Raw genomic sequence first — 15812 nt, forward strand, 5'->3', positions numbered from 1 at the left:
AGATGTAATTTGTGTTGGAGAACGTTAAGTGTAAGTTCAGAAACTGTGAAGATAGACAGAAGTGTTTGGGTGGGTGGGGGAGGCTCCTAAAACATAGTAGGCTCTTCGCAGTGGTATTGCAAGAATGTGGCCTGTATGCTGGGACAGTGAGCACTGGAGACCTTCATTCCACTCTGTGAAGCGGTCCTCTGTTTAGAATGTTTCTCATCATCTGGTTCATTTTTTACACTGTGGAATAACTCTAGACTACATTAGCCCTTTTGCTATAATTCAAAGTACCCCCTTGAAAAAAGTCTTCTTTAATTAATAGAAAATTCCACCTGAACATGGACCTACTAAGTGCACTGATATCAAATCCTTATTCCTACTGACCACTTCCTGGGTAGGTTGCCAAATTATAACTTTCTAGATGAGGGTTTTCTGCATTGAAGCCTGAAATTATTGCTGCCATAGGCCTTTGACAGCTCTTATATAAGAAACTAAACTGCCGACAGGGATGGAAGGTAGGGAAAATGCAGTATTTTTATAAATTTTAGGCTTTGGCTTTTATAATAAATTATTCAATTTATTTAAAAAATAGATAACGCATATTGTGCAAAATTCAGTGGTACAGAAGACTCATCAGTGAAAACAAATCTCTTCTCACCTCCTGAACCAGAGCAATTAGTCCCCATCTCCAGAGGAAATCAATTTCTTGTGTGCTCCTTTCAGACATGCAGGCCATATTAGATTGAATGTATATAAGAAAAGAAAGAAAGAAAATGAAGTCGCTCAGCTGTGTCCGACTCTTTGCGACCCCATGGACTGTAGCCTACCAGGCTCCTCTGTCCATGGGATTTTCCAGGCAATAGTACTGGAGTGGATTGCTATTTCCTTCTCCAGGGGATCTTCCCAACTCAGGGCTCGAACCCAGGTCTCCTGCATTGTAAACAGACGCTTTACCGTCTGAGCCACCAGGGAAGTCCATGAATGTATATACCATGATTATTTAATCATTAAAGAGCATTCAGGTTGTTGCCAATCCTTTGCAAATCTGTAATGTGGTTTTCTTTTATCTTTACATCTTTGCTACGTTTGGAATTTTAGAGTAAGAAGTGAAATGCGGATACATTTTTTTTTCTCTAGATGGCTAGTCCTAACATGCTTTATTGAATAATTCATCTTTCCCATTGATTTGAAATAACTTGTTTGTCACATGCAAAATTTTTATAGGTGTTGGAGTAAGTTTTCTAGAACTTGTTTGATTTGTATCAGTCTATTCAAACATTTTAATTGTTATAAACTTGTGTTTTAATGTCTTGTAAGACTGTTCCTCTTATTACTGTTCTTTTTCAGGATTTTCCTGGCCTTTATTGCACGTTTATTTTTTCCTCAGGCCTATGGAAAATAATTCCAAATTGGCTCTTTCCCCCCACATTTCAAGTGACTGTTGAGAACTTGGGATATGGACAATGTTATTAATAAGAAAACAAATTTTAAAATGTTTAATTGTTATTAAAATTGAAATAGTTACATGTGGCTAGTGGCTGCTATGTTTCTAGAGAATCTGTATATAGAAAGAGGATTTATTTCTGAACAGTAATTTTGTGCCCAACCATGTTATTCAACTCTATTATTTAAAACAATTTTTCATATGATTCTCTTGAGTTTTACAAGTGTGCAATTAGTATAATCCAACAGTGAGACTTTTATTGCTTTCCTTCCAATTAATACAACTTCTATGCATTTTGACTTTGAATTTTATAGACAAACAAACTAAATTTGTATATTGAAAACTTCATGATATTAATTTATTCAACAGACATTTATCATCTTGATATTAGATCTTAGAGGATAAAAAATAAGGTATATTCATTTCTTTAAGAATTTATTGTACGGTGGATAGAATAGGAGTATCTCATGGAGAAGTAGCAAACAGTAGAGTAAAACTCATGATAGAGATGTGCAGGAGTTTCGAGGTGGGCCATGGCATCGGTTCAGTTCAGTTCAGTCGCTCAGTCATGTCTGACTCTTTGCATTGCAGCACGCCAGGCCTCCCTGTCCATCACCAACTCTCGGAGTTCACCCAAACTCATGTCCATCGAGTTGGTGATGCCATCCAGCCATCTCATCCTCTGTCATCCCCTTCTCCTCCTGCCCCCAATCCCTCCCAGCATCAGGGTCTTTTCCAATGAGTCAACTCTTCACATGAGGTGGCCAAAGTATTGGAGTTTCAGCTTTAGCATCATTCCTTCCAATGAACACCCAGGACTGATCTCCTTTAGGATGGACTGGTTGGACCTCCTTGCAGTCCAAGGGACTCTCAAGAGTCTTCTCCAACACCACAATTCAAAAGCATCAATTCTTCGGCACTCAGCTTTCTTCACAGTCCAACTCCCACATCCATACATGACCACTGGAAAAACCATAGCCTTGACTAGACGGACCTTTGTTGCAAAGTAATGTCTCTGCTTTTCAATATGCTTGCTGCTGCTGCTGCTAAGTCACTTCGGTCGTGTCCGACTCTGTGCGACCCCATAGATGGCAGCCCACCAGGCTCCCCCGTCCCTGGGATTCTCCAGGCAAGAACACTGGAGTGGGTTGCCATTTCCTCCTCCAATGCATGAAAGTGAAAAGTGAAACTGAAGTCACTCAGTCGTGTCCAACTCTTAGCAACCCCATGGACTGCAGCCTACTAGGCTCCTCCATCCATGGGATTTTCCAGGCAAGAGTACTGGAGTGGGGTGCCGTTGCCTTCTCCGATATGCTATCTAGGTTGGTCATAACTTTCCTTCCAAGGAATAAGCATAGAAGTACCTTAAGTGGTGTGTGTGTGAGTGGGCAAGGGAAGACTTTTGGAAAGGGGAAGCCTAGCCCAAGTGTTAAAGAATGATTTAAAATTAACCAGATGGAAGTTAGGAGAGGAGATAATGGATTTCAGAGTACGAAGACAGTTACTTATCTATAAAGTAAATGTTGTTTCTTTTAGCTTGTTAAAAGTGTTTACTCTTCAGATATGGTTATAGGCATTTGATCAAATGTTTATACAACATATTGATTCAGGCATATTTTGAAACTACACTTATGTCTGCAAAGTGTGAGGGTTTTTATAAAAATAATGCATGATAAAAATGTATTATTTCAGTTAATGTTTAAGTTGCCTGCCTATAATGATGGCAATACAATTTAGCTGGTGGAATACTATAGTTAAGTCTAATTCCAAAGTTAGTTTTATAGCAGTCCTAGTTTCTTTGCTAATAATTATTTCATATTGGCAGTTCATTAAACCTCAAAATGTAGAATCCTTTCCTAATTGAAGTGCTCTTATACCAAGAAGTTTTATGTTCCCTACAGACCCAAGGGGATAAACTTAAATTTCCTTTGAAACTCTCAGCTTAGATTCTTTCTTCTAGAAACACTGAGATTCTAATTAATCATCACCCAGGAAACAACACAAAACCCCCAAACCAGTGTGTATCAAAACTCCTCAATGCACAGCACAATGCTCCTCCCTTTTCTTTCTCAAATGTTATCTGGGTTATGATCATAAAAGTTCTAGATCAAGGCAGCAACATGCAAAATGATCAATTTATCAAATTATATATACACCTATTTTGTTTATGTCAATTGTTCATAGTTTATCTCAATTTATATTTTGCTGAGGCCTCAGTGTTCAGTGTTTTGGGAGAATGGGCACAATATGAGAATCAAGGGTTTTGTAAATGTCCATTAAATTGAGCATAATAAAATGTTCACTAATAAAGCATAAAAGGCCTTGTAGCAGATCAAAAATGGTAAATATGTATCAAATTGGGTGAATGTATTCCTTTATAGTGATTTAGAAATCACATTTCTTTATAGTGATCTTTCTGGGATGTATTGAAAGTTTTGCCCTACTCTGAAATCTGGCATTTTTTTTCCTCTGTAAAATTTTACCTATTCAATCAATTACGTAAATATTTCTTTTACTTTTTATGGAAATGTTAATTTCCCAGGCATTTCACTTTTGGACCCTGGAGCACTTCTGGAACACTCAAGTCCTGTATCCAGGTGGTGAGCTTACCCTAAAATGTAGTTGCAGTTATGCATTTGAGAAGAGTGAATGGGGACCTATGTGTGAAAGCCCTCCAGGTCCAGCTGCTTCATACTCTGCCTGAAAGCCATACTTTACCCTCCACACGAGAAGGCAGACCCAGAGTTAAGTGTTGCTGCTGCTAAGTCACTTCAGTCGTGTCCGACTCTGTGTGACCCCATAGATGGCAGCCCACCAGGCTCCCCCGTCCCTGGGATTCTCCAGGCAAGAACACTGGAGTGGGTTGCCATTTCCTTCTCCAATGCATGAAAGTGAAAAGTGAAAGTGAAGTCGCTCAGTCGTGTCTGACTCCTATCGACCCCATGGACTGCAGCCTTCCAGGCTCCTCCATGGGATTAGTAATCAGTATACTGGTTGGGTTAGGCTGTGATTCTTCATTAACTTTCTCCCCTAAATTTAATGGCTTCAAACAACAAAAATTTTTTAACTTTAAAAGAAAGCTCTGCTAACCTTAGCCACTCATAAACTCAGGCTGCTAGGGCAGCCACCATTCTGCACTTTGTTGGTGTTCAGTCACTAAGACGTGTCCGACTCTGTGACCCTAGGGACGGCCGAACGCCAGGCTTCCTTGTGCTTCACTCTCTCTTGGAGTTTTCTCAAATTCATGTCTATTGAGTCAGTGATGCCATCCAACCAAACCACATTTTGCACATTGCTGGAGATAAAAGAGAACTCGGGAGAGTACCAGCCGACCCAGCAAACTCAGGCCCAGACACAGGAGGCTTTCACTCACTGCATTGGCTGGAACCAGGCACGTGATCACACCTAGCTACAGAGGGTCTGAGAGAGGAGAGAACTGGAAATATTTGACAAACAACACTAACGATGACCTCAATTGTATTGAAAATGTGTTGAAAGAGGAGTTTTGACAAGAGCAGAGATGACCTCAGCAGAAATGGGAACAATGTGAACAGTGCTGGATCACAGTGTTGGCTGCTCCAAAACTGTTCACACTTCTCTTTCCTAAAACTGTTTTCCAATTAAATTCAACTCAACAAACATTTAATAAAAGGCTTAGAGTGCATTTATACAAAGGTGAGCTGAGGCAAAACTGTAAGCAATGCTATTCTTTTGGATGTCACACTCAGGGTACTTTGGGGGTCACTTTAAGAAAAACTAACAAAGCTTTGACAATGAGCCCAAATCAGATCCAACTATATATAAGCTTTTAGACTATAAGAGTGGTATAGACAGGTACTGAGTTAATTTTTTTAAAACTTGATCTAACTTGATCTCTTCTTGATACCATTGATTAAAATATATTACAGGTACATTAGACATATGACACCAAAGGCAAAAGCCAGAAAGCAAAAATAGATATATTAGTCTTCATCAGAATAAAAAGAAAACCTTACTGCTTTTAAGAAAACCATCAAAAGTATGAAAAGACAATTTTCAGGAGGAAATATTTGCAAATCACATATCTTAAAAAGACTTGTATCCAAAATATATCTTTTAAAAAACCTCTTAAACACAACAATTAAAAAAAAACCCCAATTTTAAAATGAACCTTTAAGGATTTAAATACACATTTCTCCACCCACCTATATATATGTGTGTATATATATATATAATTGTTCAGTCTACACATGAAAAGATAACTCAATATTATTAGTCATTCAGTTCAGTTGAGTTCAGTCCCTTAGTTGTGTCTGACTCTTTGCAACCCCATGAATTGCAGCATGCCAGGCCTCCCTGTCCATCACCAACTCCCGGAGTTCACCCAAACTCATGTCCATTGAGTCAGTGATGCCATCCAGCCATCTCATTCTCTGTCGTCCCCTTCTCCTCCTGCCCCCAATCCCTCCCAGCATCAGGGTCTTTTCCAATGAGTCAACTCTTCGCATGAGGTGGCCAAAGTATTGGAGTTTCAGCTTCAGCATCAGTCCTTCCAATGAATACCCAGGATTAATCTCCTTTAGAATGGACTGGTTGGATCTCCTTGCAGTCCAAGGGACTCTCAAGAGTCTTCTCCAACACCACAGTTCAAAAGCATCAATTCTTCGGGGCTCAGCTTTCTTCACAGTCCAACTCTCACATCCATACATGACCACAGGAAAAACCATAGCCTTGACTAGACGGACCTTTGTTGCAAAGTAATGTCTCTGCTTTTGAATATGCTATCTAGGTTGGTCATAACTTTCCTTCCAACGAGTAAGTGTCTTTTAATTTCATGGCTACAATCATCTGCAGTGATTTTGGAGCCCAAAAAAATAAAGTCTGACACTGTTTCCCCATCTATTTCCCATGAAGTGGTGGGACCGGATGCCATGATCTTCGTTTTCCGAATGTTGAGCTTTAAGCCAACTTTTTCACTCTCCGCTTTCACCTTCATCAAGAGGCTTTTTAATTCCTCTTCACTTTCTGCCATAAAGGTGGTGTCATCTGCATATCTGAGGTTATTGATATTTCTCCCGGCAATCTTGATTCCAGCTTGTGCTTCCTCCCGCCCAGCATTTCTCATGATATACTCTGCATATAAGTTAAATAAGCAGGGTGACAATATACAGCCTTGACATATTCCTTTTCCTATTTGGAACCAGTCTGTTGTTCCATTTCCTGTTCTAACTGTTGCTTCCTGACCTGTATATAGGTTTCTCAAGAGGCAGGTCAGGTGGTCTGGTATTCCCATCTCTTTCAGAATTTCCCACAGTCATTCCACAGTCATTAGTCATTAGAGAAATGCAAATTGAAACTACAGTGGGATACCACTTCATCTAACTGAACAACAGTGTGTAAAATGGTGGCTGCTCTATCAGCCTGAGTCCCTATAATAGGAAAAAAAAAAAAAAAAAGACAATAACAAGGGTTAGCAAGAATGTGGAGACACTGAAACTCTCATATATTGCTGGTAAGAATGTAAAACAGTGCAGCCACTTTGGAAATGTTTAGCAATTTTTCAAAAGGTCAAACACAGTGTTACCAGATGACCCACCAATTTCACACCTAGATATATATTCAGGTAAAACAGAAGCACATTGTACATGAGTACGTACACTTGTGCATGCATGTTCATAGCAGCAGTATTCATTCATAAAGTGGGAACAATCCTAATGTCCATCAGCTGATGAATAAATTAACAACATGCAATATACTTACACGTTGGAATATTATTCAGTCATAAAAACAATGAGATATTGACATATGCTTCAACATGGATGAATCTTGAAAACACTATGCTAAGTGAAAGAAGCTAGACACAAAAGGTCACGTAGTGTATGATTGCATTTATATGTCATATCCAGAAGAGGCAAATCCACAAAGACAGTAAATTTGTGGTTGCCAGGGGCTGGGAGTAGAGTGGAATGGGGAGTGACTGCTAATGGTCGTGGGGCTTCTTTGTGGGATAATAAAAACATTCTTGAATCTCATGGTAATGGCTACACAACTATGTGAAGTATGACATCAATTTTATTAATAAAAAACATACGTATATATATATATATATATATATATATATATATACATACATCTAGATGGTGAGATAGTGATTTTGTGTGTGTGTTTTTCTGTTGTCTCCTGCCAGAACACAAGCATTACCTTTGTAACCCGAAAAAATAAAACATCTTAAAAAATCAAATTTAAAAATTGAGATCTTGCATTTCCTGGTACAACCTTTCAGGTGACCCAGTGCGCATTATATTCATATGAAATTGTAGAATAAGCAAAACTAAATTGTTTTGGGGGAAAAAAAATCAGAGGAATATTTTCCTCTAGAAGGGTGGGAGCAGGGATTAACTAGGAGAGGACATGAGGAAATTTTCTGGGGTGACAGAAATTATAGTAACAGTCTATGTGTTGATAGGGGTTTGGGTTACACAGGTGAATGCATTTGTCAAAACTCAGGGAATGTACACTTAAGATTTGTGAATTTAATTGTACTTAAGTTTTACTTTAAAAAACCCATAAACAAATATTGAACTCAAGTGACAGATATGCTTAGGTATTTAGGGTAAAGTGTACTTTGAGATATATATTTTAAAAATTAGGCAGATTAAAGGATGAATAGAGATATTAGATGGATAGATATGTGATAAAATACAGTAAAATGTCAGTAGTAGAATATAGGTGGTGGGTATGTGAGTGTTCAGTGCTTTATATTTGAAAATTTTCATAATAAAACATCAGGGAAGAAGGGGTAGACTTCATTCTCTGTCCTTCTGATTCCCCAAGCTCCATTTTTCTCACCTGCCTTTTTGCCCACTACCTGTTGGTGTTTCTCCTTGATTGTGGAATACATCTTCAGCCCCTACAAATCATTCCTGCTTTTCCTGTTTTTATCAAGGTTAACATTATTTTTCTAGTTGAGAGCACTTCTCAGTATAAAAGTCATATTTCTTTCCCTCCTTTCTCCCATAGCCTTAAATCCAATTAAGCTCCAAATTCTTCTGGTTTTCACTTTATCTCTTTTCTTTCCCACGAACACTACCTTAATTCTGCACCAGTTACACCTGCACCCTAGTAGCTATTTCCATGGAGAACTAGAGTACCATAAAGAAAAAAATAATTCACATGGAATTAGATGCTCCATGTCTTTTGACATGCTTGTGATAGAATGGTTCTAACAGTATACTGTATTGGATTTTACCTGGTTATTATAAGCCTTAAAGCTTTGAATTTCAGCCTCGCAAACACTTGTCACAGAAAACAGAATTCTACACTATGATTGGCCTCTGAAGACAATTAGTTCTGCTATATGAACTCTGCTGAAGTTGTCCATTTTCATCTTGGCAGATACCTGACACCAGTTCTATACTATTCCACAGGTCTATTTTGCGACTAATTTCACCAAGAAATCAAGTTACTTACTAACAGATGCCCCAGGGGGTGCTTCATTAACTATCCTCACCACCCCCCGATGGCTAGACTAGCTATCTGTAGGGAATAGTAACCCTAAACTTTTCCTATGTTAAAATAATTATAGATAAGATGTAATATTTCAGGGTCTCAACCATCTATGTATGTATATGTGGGACTGGAACTGAGTTTTTTGAGCAAGAGCTTGGCTCTATCGAAAGTGTTTCCCCCTCTCACTTGGTTGGCAAGGCACGAGGGCCTTTTAAAAAACCTTCAGGTCTTTGAAGAATTAGTCAATTCTTTCTCAAAGGCTCAGGGAAATTGCTTTAGAAACACATAGTTCATCATTTCTTCCAGATATTTTAAACTTTATCCTCAGTGGAAGCCAGATCACCAGAGCCATTATAACTGGTCTCTAGCATAAGTTTTTAGTAAATTGCAGTTTGGCCATATTAGTTTAATGTGTATTTGTAGCATATATGGGAAAATGGTAATTTCATGATTGTTTGCATTTATTTATAATTCCAAACTTTTGAGTACTTATTTTGTCATGGTGCACTAGGTGCTTTAAGGGCATCATTTAAATTTAATCCTCCCAACCATCCCTTGGAATAAATATTATCTCCATTTCACAGGTCAAGACACTGAAGCTCAGACAGGTTACATAACTCACAAATGGTGGTAATAGGAGTCAAACCCAGGTTTATCTATTTTTAAATCTGGTGAACTTTCCCACTAGAAAAGTGACAGGAAAATTTCCCACTGTATCACACTATATGGCCTTAAGCATCTGTATAAATACCTTGACAAACATTGTAATTTTTATTTATTCCTGGTTTTAACTCCCCCCCCCCCCACCCTTTTTAATCAATTCAGTGATTTCCTCAACTATTTACTTTTATAGCATTTTAATAATATTTTAATAAAGTGCCTAGAATCCTTTTGGATTTATATTCCACTGTGGTATAAAGAAAAAGGAATAAAAAGTCCCCCTGAAATCCTGTAATTACTTTTATTTAATGTTTGCTGGGGTTTTCTGGTGTTATTTGCTTTTATTAAATTTTCAGGTTTTTGTTCTAGTGTACACATGGCTTAAGTTATGAAATAACTGAGGAAAGCCTTCTACTTTAAACTGTCCTCTGGCGCTTCTGAGTCCAATGAGTAAATTTTACCTGAGGCTTGCACAGGCAACACATTTAGCTGTGGTATAATCAGATATTTGAGTAAAGGGAGGGAGAGTAAAAGTAGTTAATAAATGAAAGTTCGTAACAGAAACCATTAATATTGTGAATATTTCATTACTTTGGTCCCTTACTTTGACTGGAACAGCGTGCAACAGTTTACAGAATTCTCGAGGTCTACTTACTGGTGCCCTATAACCAGATCTCTTCACTGTTCCTCAGATTCTGTTCTAAAATTCTAAAGATGTTTCTTGTCCACTCTAGAAGGTGCCTGGCAGGCTGCAGTCTCTGGGGTCGCAGAGTTGGTGGAAGGTGCCAGTGTTTTCCTCATAGGAATCCCCGTTTCCTGTCACAAGCTCCTCTTTTGTACCTGCTATCTTCTCTAGGTGGTCCACAGTCCTGCGTTCCTGACAGCCTGGTGTCATACAGCCAATCAAATTCTGCCTCTCTAGTTTCAAGTGATTTTCTTGATAACGATAGGTGGGGGCCAACACGGATTTGGCTTGGACTCGGCTCTGTGTGGTGTCAGATGCCAAGTTTTGCGAATGCATCACATTTTCTCACTCTAGCAACCCTTCTGCTGTTGAGTCTGTCTTTTGCTCTGTCTTATCAAGGCACTCATTTCACACTTGAAGTCATCTTCATCTTTCTGATGTGCTCTGCTCTGACAGCCCTGTTGCTCATAGTTTCAGGGTTTAATTAGCTGAGACACAGAAACCATTTTCCATTTTAAATTCTCAGACAGTGATTTGGCAAAATGAGATCTACCAGATTTAGGGTAAAGATGGAAAAGAAAGAACAGATTAGGTATCATTTCACGCTAGTTGGGTGTTATTATGTGAAAACGATGTAAATGTTTCACTTCCTTATTTCAAGTCATTAGTGCAACTCAAGTAGAGACATAGGAATAAGAGAAACTACATATTCTTTGAAAATCTTTTATTCCAAATTATACACACATAAAAAAAGACTGGGGGAAAGATTTATTTGCTTGCCATTTGCATCATACTCTCTCCCCCAACTAAGGGTTTTCTCTTGTTATAAAATAAAGGAATTCTTGTCTTGAATTTTTTCCTTTCAGGGATTCAGTCAAAATCTTTCAGAATACTAGTGCACTTGGCACAGAAAACTTTTAGGTAGTTTATCAGATTGAGCATTTGCGAGTGGAAGGATCCCAGGGGGAGAGAAAAGTATTAATGAAAAGTACCAGGCAGTTTAAACTCCCATTGCACTGTTTTCCAGTAGTTCTGAGAAGGTTGTGCCTCTTATGTTTTTACTTCATGTCTTTTATATTTAGAAAAGATTTTTTCCTTACCAAAGTGAATCTATTAAATAATCATTCAGCTCCCTACTTAAACTTATCAACAATAAATGTCAAATTAGAACTCATGATAAACATGAGATGACAATTGTGTTCTGGCAGAGACAAATCCAACGATGAAACCTTATAGGGGATCAAACCTAGGTCTCCTGCATTGCAGGCAGATTCTTTACCATCTGAGCTACCAAGGAAGCCCGTGATAGTGGGTAAAGGAATGCTTTTCATTAGATCTTTTTTTTTTCCTTAAAATTCTGAATACATATTCCCATTCTTATTTCTTTGTGCTAAAGGTGTCTAAAGGGAGAGCACTTGTAAGGAAAGTCAGGAGGGTGGGTAAGAAAACCATGAGTAGAGAATCTAGGGTAAGGAAGGAGGCCCATGGGCCTCTTCTCTGCATGGGCCCATGCAGCCCCACCAAGTTATCTACAAGTTTTTCATACTGGATCTTACTTGTGTATTGAAACTCTCACTAAAGCCATGCTCCAGTAGCTACCAATTTCCGAGTTCAGTTCAGTTTGTTAGGTCACAGCAAATGTCTGACACCACTGAGCTAGTTTGTGACTGGGAACTAGGAGAATGAACTCGGTGTAACTAGGAGTTATTGTGAGCTCCTTGGCATGGGGCGCTGCAATAGCAGAAGTAACATTTTAACTTTCACCAGGAAAGAAGAAAAGTTCTCATTGCAGGTCTACTCTTAGAAGAGTGTGCCCACCTGGGCTCTCCCCAGAGAGAGGCACACCCCTGTCTGGGCCAGCAAGCTGCACTTCCTCCTGTGTTAGAGCTTCTCTTCCACCTGCTCTGATCAGACCTAGAAGTGGATGTTCCCATTTTATTGTTTTTGTGCATTTTTAACCTCTTTTGCAGCGGCCTCTATCACGTGTTGAAATTCCTGTCAGCTGGGCTGTCTAGGCTCTCTCTGGAAGTACGACTTACTGTTCATGTTTGTGCTTTGGTTGCAAAGACATACACGTCTTGACAGGTTTACCCCTAAGCTTAGTTGCACTGTAAGTGATGTTCTTTTTAATGAACATTTAGAAGGCATCATTTTTTAGCAACATGTATCTCGTATTATAATAGAAATTCTGTACTTGGTTTCTACTTGAGTGTGTGTGTCTGCCTCTTTGCAACCCTGTGGGCTGTAGCCCGCAGGCTCCTCTGTCCATGGAGTTCTCCAGGCAAGAATACTGGAGTGGGTGGCCATGGCCTCCTCCAGGGGATCTTTCCGACCTAGGGATTGAACCCAGGTCGCATGTACTTTGGTTTATACTGAGTGGATGCTGAATAAATGGTGACAGATTATTTATAATTAACTACATCACAAGAATTTAAAAAAATGACTCCAAGGAATGACAATGTCGACAATGAACCAAATTTCAAGAACACCTGACTTCTCTAAAATATAAAAACCTTTAAAAGTCATTATAATGTGCACAATATAGTTTTCACTATTTTAGAGAAACAGAAGCCAACTTTTCATTTTCAAAAACTGATGAGCAATCATCCATTAGTTCTTGAAGTTGAATAACAGGAAACTGGACTTGTTTTTCAAACCATTTGGCAACTGTAAGAAGCTGCTGGTCACAAAATGCACGTCCAATAAACTGTAGTCCTATTGGCAACCCTTGGCTTGAGAGGGCCATAGGGACACTCACTGCTGGCAGTCCTGAGGAAAGGAAAGAGACCCATTAAATGTTGACCAATTCTCCACCCTAAGACACAGAGACCTCTTCCACTTTTCAGTGCCAATAGGTACAAGACAGGATAAGGGTTAAAAAAAAAAAAAATCACAAAAATTATGACATGTATATTTTTGTATCTTCCTTTGTTCATTTACTATATCTAGGAAATCACTGAGTATCTGTTCAGAGACGAGGTTCATTCCTTTTTTATAGTCGCATAGTATTCCACCATGTGGTTTTACCATAATTTATTCAACCATTCTTCTATGGTTGGGGGGTTTTGATTGTTTTTAGTATTTAGCAATTTCACGCCATGTCCCAGTGAATTACCTTGTGTATTTTTTCAGTACTCTTGAATGTTTCTCAGATGAAGAGGAATTGCTTCATCAAAAGATAAATGTATATATTAATTAGAAATTGCCAAATTCCCCTCCAAAAAAGTTGTACCTTTTGAACTTCTATCAGCAAAATGAGAGTTTTCCTACAGCCTCACCTATACAATGTGTTGCTGAGTTGCTTAATTTTTTGTCAATTTATTAGGTGAGAAATAGTAGCTCAGGGTAGTTTTAATTTCAGTTTTGGGGTATTTTGTTATGCCATAAAACAAGAAAGTTTTTAAAAATTAATGGGGGCTAGTTTAAGGGTTACAAGGGTTACATACAACTTGGAGAGGTTCCTGTTAGTTAAATTTGAGCATCAAAAATAATGAGACTTATAATACATTGAATTTTTTAAAAAAAGGATAGCTGTTCTATAGAGAAGACTGCTAGCTAAGACACGGAGAAGGAATGATAGAAAAGTCAGCACTCTGTAATTCTCTAAGTAATACTTAATTCAGGCAAGGGTCATCAATAGATGCTAAAAGTGGGTTCAGGTTTATTGGGAAACACAGTCCCAACATATCATATCACCAATTGCTTACAACTGACAAAAGGAAGATGTGCCTTCACAAGGAAAACATCTGCTGGTTACTTCCTTAGTTTCCACAGTGCTACGAACTGATATTAACTGTTTCTTGACATGAAGTGCATACAGTATTTGTGCCAAAAATGTTTAAGTCGACCCAATCATAAGGAAGCAATCTGACAAATTCAAATTATGGACAGATATCCTACAGGTCAAGTGGACAGGATTCTTCAAAAAAGACAATGTCACTTAAAAAATTTTAAAGGTAGAAGATTTCTTATCAGTAACTATGAAGGCTAGAAGAAATTAGCAGGACATTTTGTAAATGCTAAAGAAAAGAACTGTTAAACCAAAATCATATATCCAGCAAAAATAAACTATAAAAATGAGAGGAAAATCGAGACATTCTTAGAAGAAAGCTAAGAGAATTGGTTGCTAGCAGATGTACCCTAAAAGAATGGCAAACTCTTCTCCAAACAGAAAGGATATGATAAAACAAAGAATCTTGATCCATCAGGGAGAAATGAACACAGTAAACAAAAGTATATAGATAAATACAACGGACTTTTCCCTCTCTCTTGAGTTTTCTACATTATGTTTGATGATTGAAACAAAAATCATAACAATCTGATGTGGTTCTTAATAAAAGAACATAGAGACTTGGGGGATTGTTCTAGACTTTAGTAAGAGATATCATAAACAAATATATGCAGGAAAAACACCCTATAAAAGGCATTTTTGGTACAATTGAGAAAACTTAAATATGAACTGTATTTGGAATATTGTTGTATTTGTGTTAGCCTTCTTAGGTATGATGATGGATGTCTTTATTCCAGATGATTCATGCTAAAAGTATTTAGGGGTAAAGAAAAATGATGTTTACACTTTCAAATTAATTAAGTAAAAGCTTTGTATGTGTGTCTGTCTGTCTGGGGGTAAAGGGAGAGGGGAAGGAAAAAGCAAATGAGGCAAAATGTGAACAAGGATGAACCCAGGCAAAGGACATAAAGGATATTCATTTTATGACTTTTTAAAATCTTTCTGTAGGTCTGAAAATTACTGTGTGTGTGTGGTGAATGCAAGCATGTGTAGGCCTATAAATGCACACATGCACACACACCCACATGAACACACCCACACACTCCTAAGTATCCCAGAAGGACAGGCTATTGTGTTTAGGGAATAATCTAGCTAGAACCTAAGTTGAGGACCCGGACTGTCTACCTAAAAATCGGGAGAAAACCAGACTGTTCTTAAGGGACCCTCACCTGCCATATTTACGGCCTGTGTAAAGACGTCGTCTTGGGCACTGCGCGTCCTGTTGTCTTCCTTGATGAATTCTGTGTACGGCACTGCCTCACTCAAGGTCGTGGGAGTTAGCAGCACGTCCACTCCAGAGTTAAAAACATTAACAAAATCATTAGCAATGAGCCGTCTCACTTTCTGTGCTTTGACAAAATAATTCTCATAATTTCTGTGGGAAAAAAAAAGTTGACATTTTAAGGGCTTTTTGTTATTTCTTTCAATGAATTCTCATGCATAAGACTTGTTAAAGAATCACTGGACTCTTGGCCTGTAGGAGCGGGTACCACTAAGATTCCCAACACATAAAAATCAATTTTGTTCAACCATGCTGTTATTCTAAAGTAGATACAATTCTGCACATATAATCACAAATTATTAACACTTCCAGGGACATCATTAAACCAGAACGTTCATTTTCAGGTGAGGAAAATCAAGGGCATAGCAACTAAATGACTTTCCAAAGGCTGCAGAGATTAAAAGTGGCAGAGGAAGGACCAGAACTTAGATCTCTGGAGGTGCATTCCAATCCTCTTTCTATTATAATGTCCTAT

The 15812-nt window shown here is 38.2% G+C and overlaps 2 protein-coding genes across 3 annotated transcripts in view; one reads left to right on the forward strand and one right to left on the reverse strand.

The window, feature by feature from the left end:
• RTN4IP1 (reticulon 4 interacting protein 1) overlaps positions 1-15812 on the forward strand; it is a 134763-nt gene that overhangs the window by 37280 nt on the left and 81671 nt on the right. The window lies entirely within an intron of this gene.
• QRSL1 (glutaminyl-tRNA amidotransferase subunit QRSL1) overlaps positions 10975-15812 on the reverse strand; it is a 34823-nt gene continuing 29985 nt past the window's right edge. Inside the window, exons 10-11 of one of the 2 annotated variants that reach the window (XM_055535301.1) lie at positions 15225-15430; positions 10975-13034 (exon numbers count right to left, since the gene is read on the reverse strand). In XM_055535301.1, the coding sequence (XP_055391276.1) occupies positions 12817-13034; positions 15225-15430 (424 nt within the window). In that variant the 3' untranslated portion in view covers positions 10975-12816. Of the gene's footprint in view, positions 13035-14782; positions 14803-15224; positions 15431-15812 lie in introns of those variants that run through there. The other variant, XM_055535302.1, reaches the window with a different exon arrangement.

This window comes from Bubalus kerabau, chromosome 9 (assembly GCF_029407905.1).
Source record: "Bubalus kerabau isolate K-KA32 ecotype Philippines breed swamp buffalo chromosome 9, PCC_UOA_SB_1v2, whole genome shotgun sequence".
In the NCBI taxonomy this organism is placed as follows: Eukaryota; Metazoa; Chordata; class Mammalia; order Artiodactyla; family Bovidae; genus Bubalus; species Bubalus kerabau.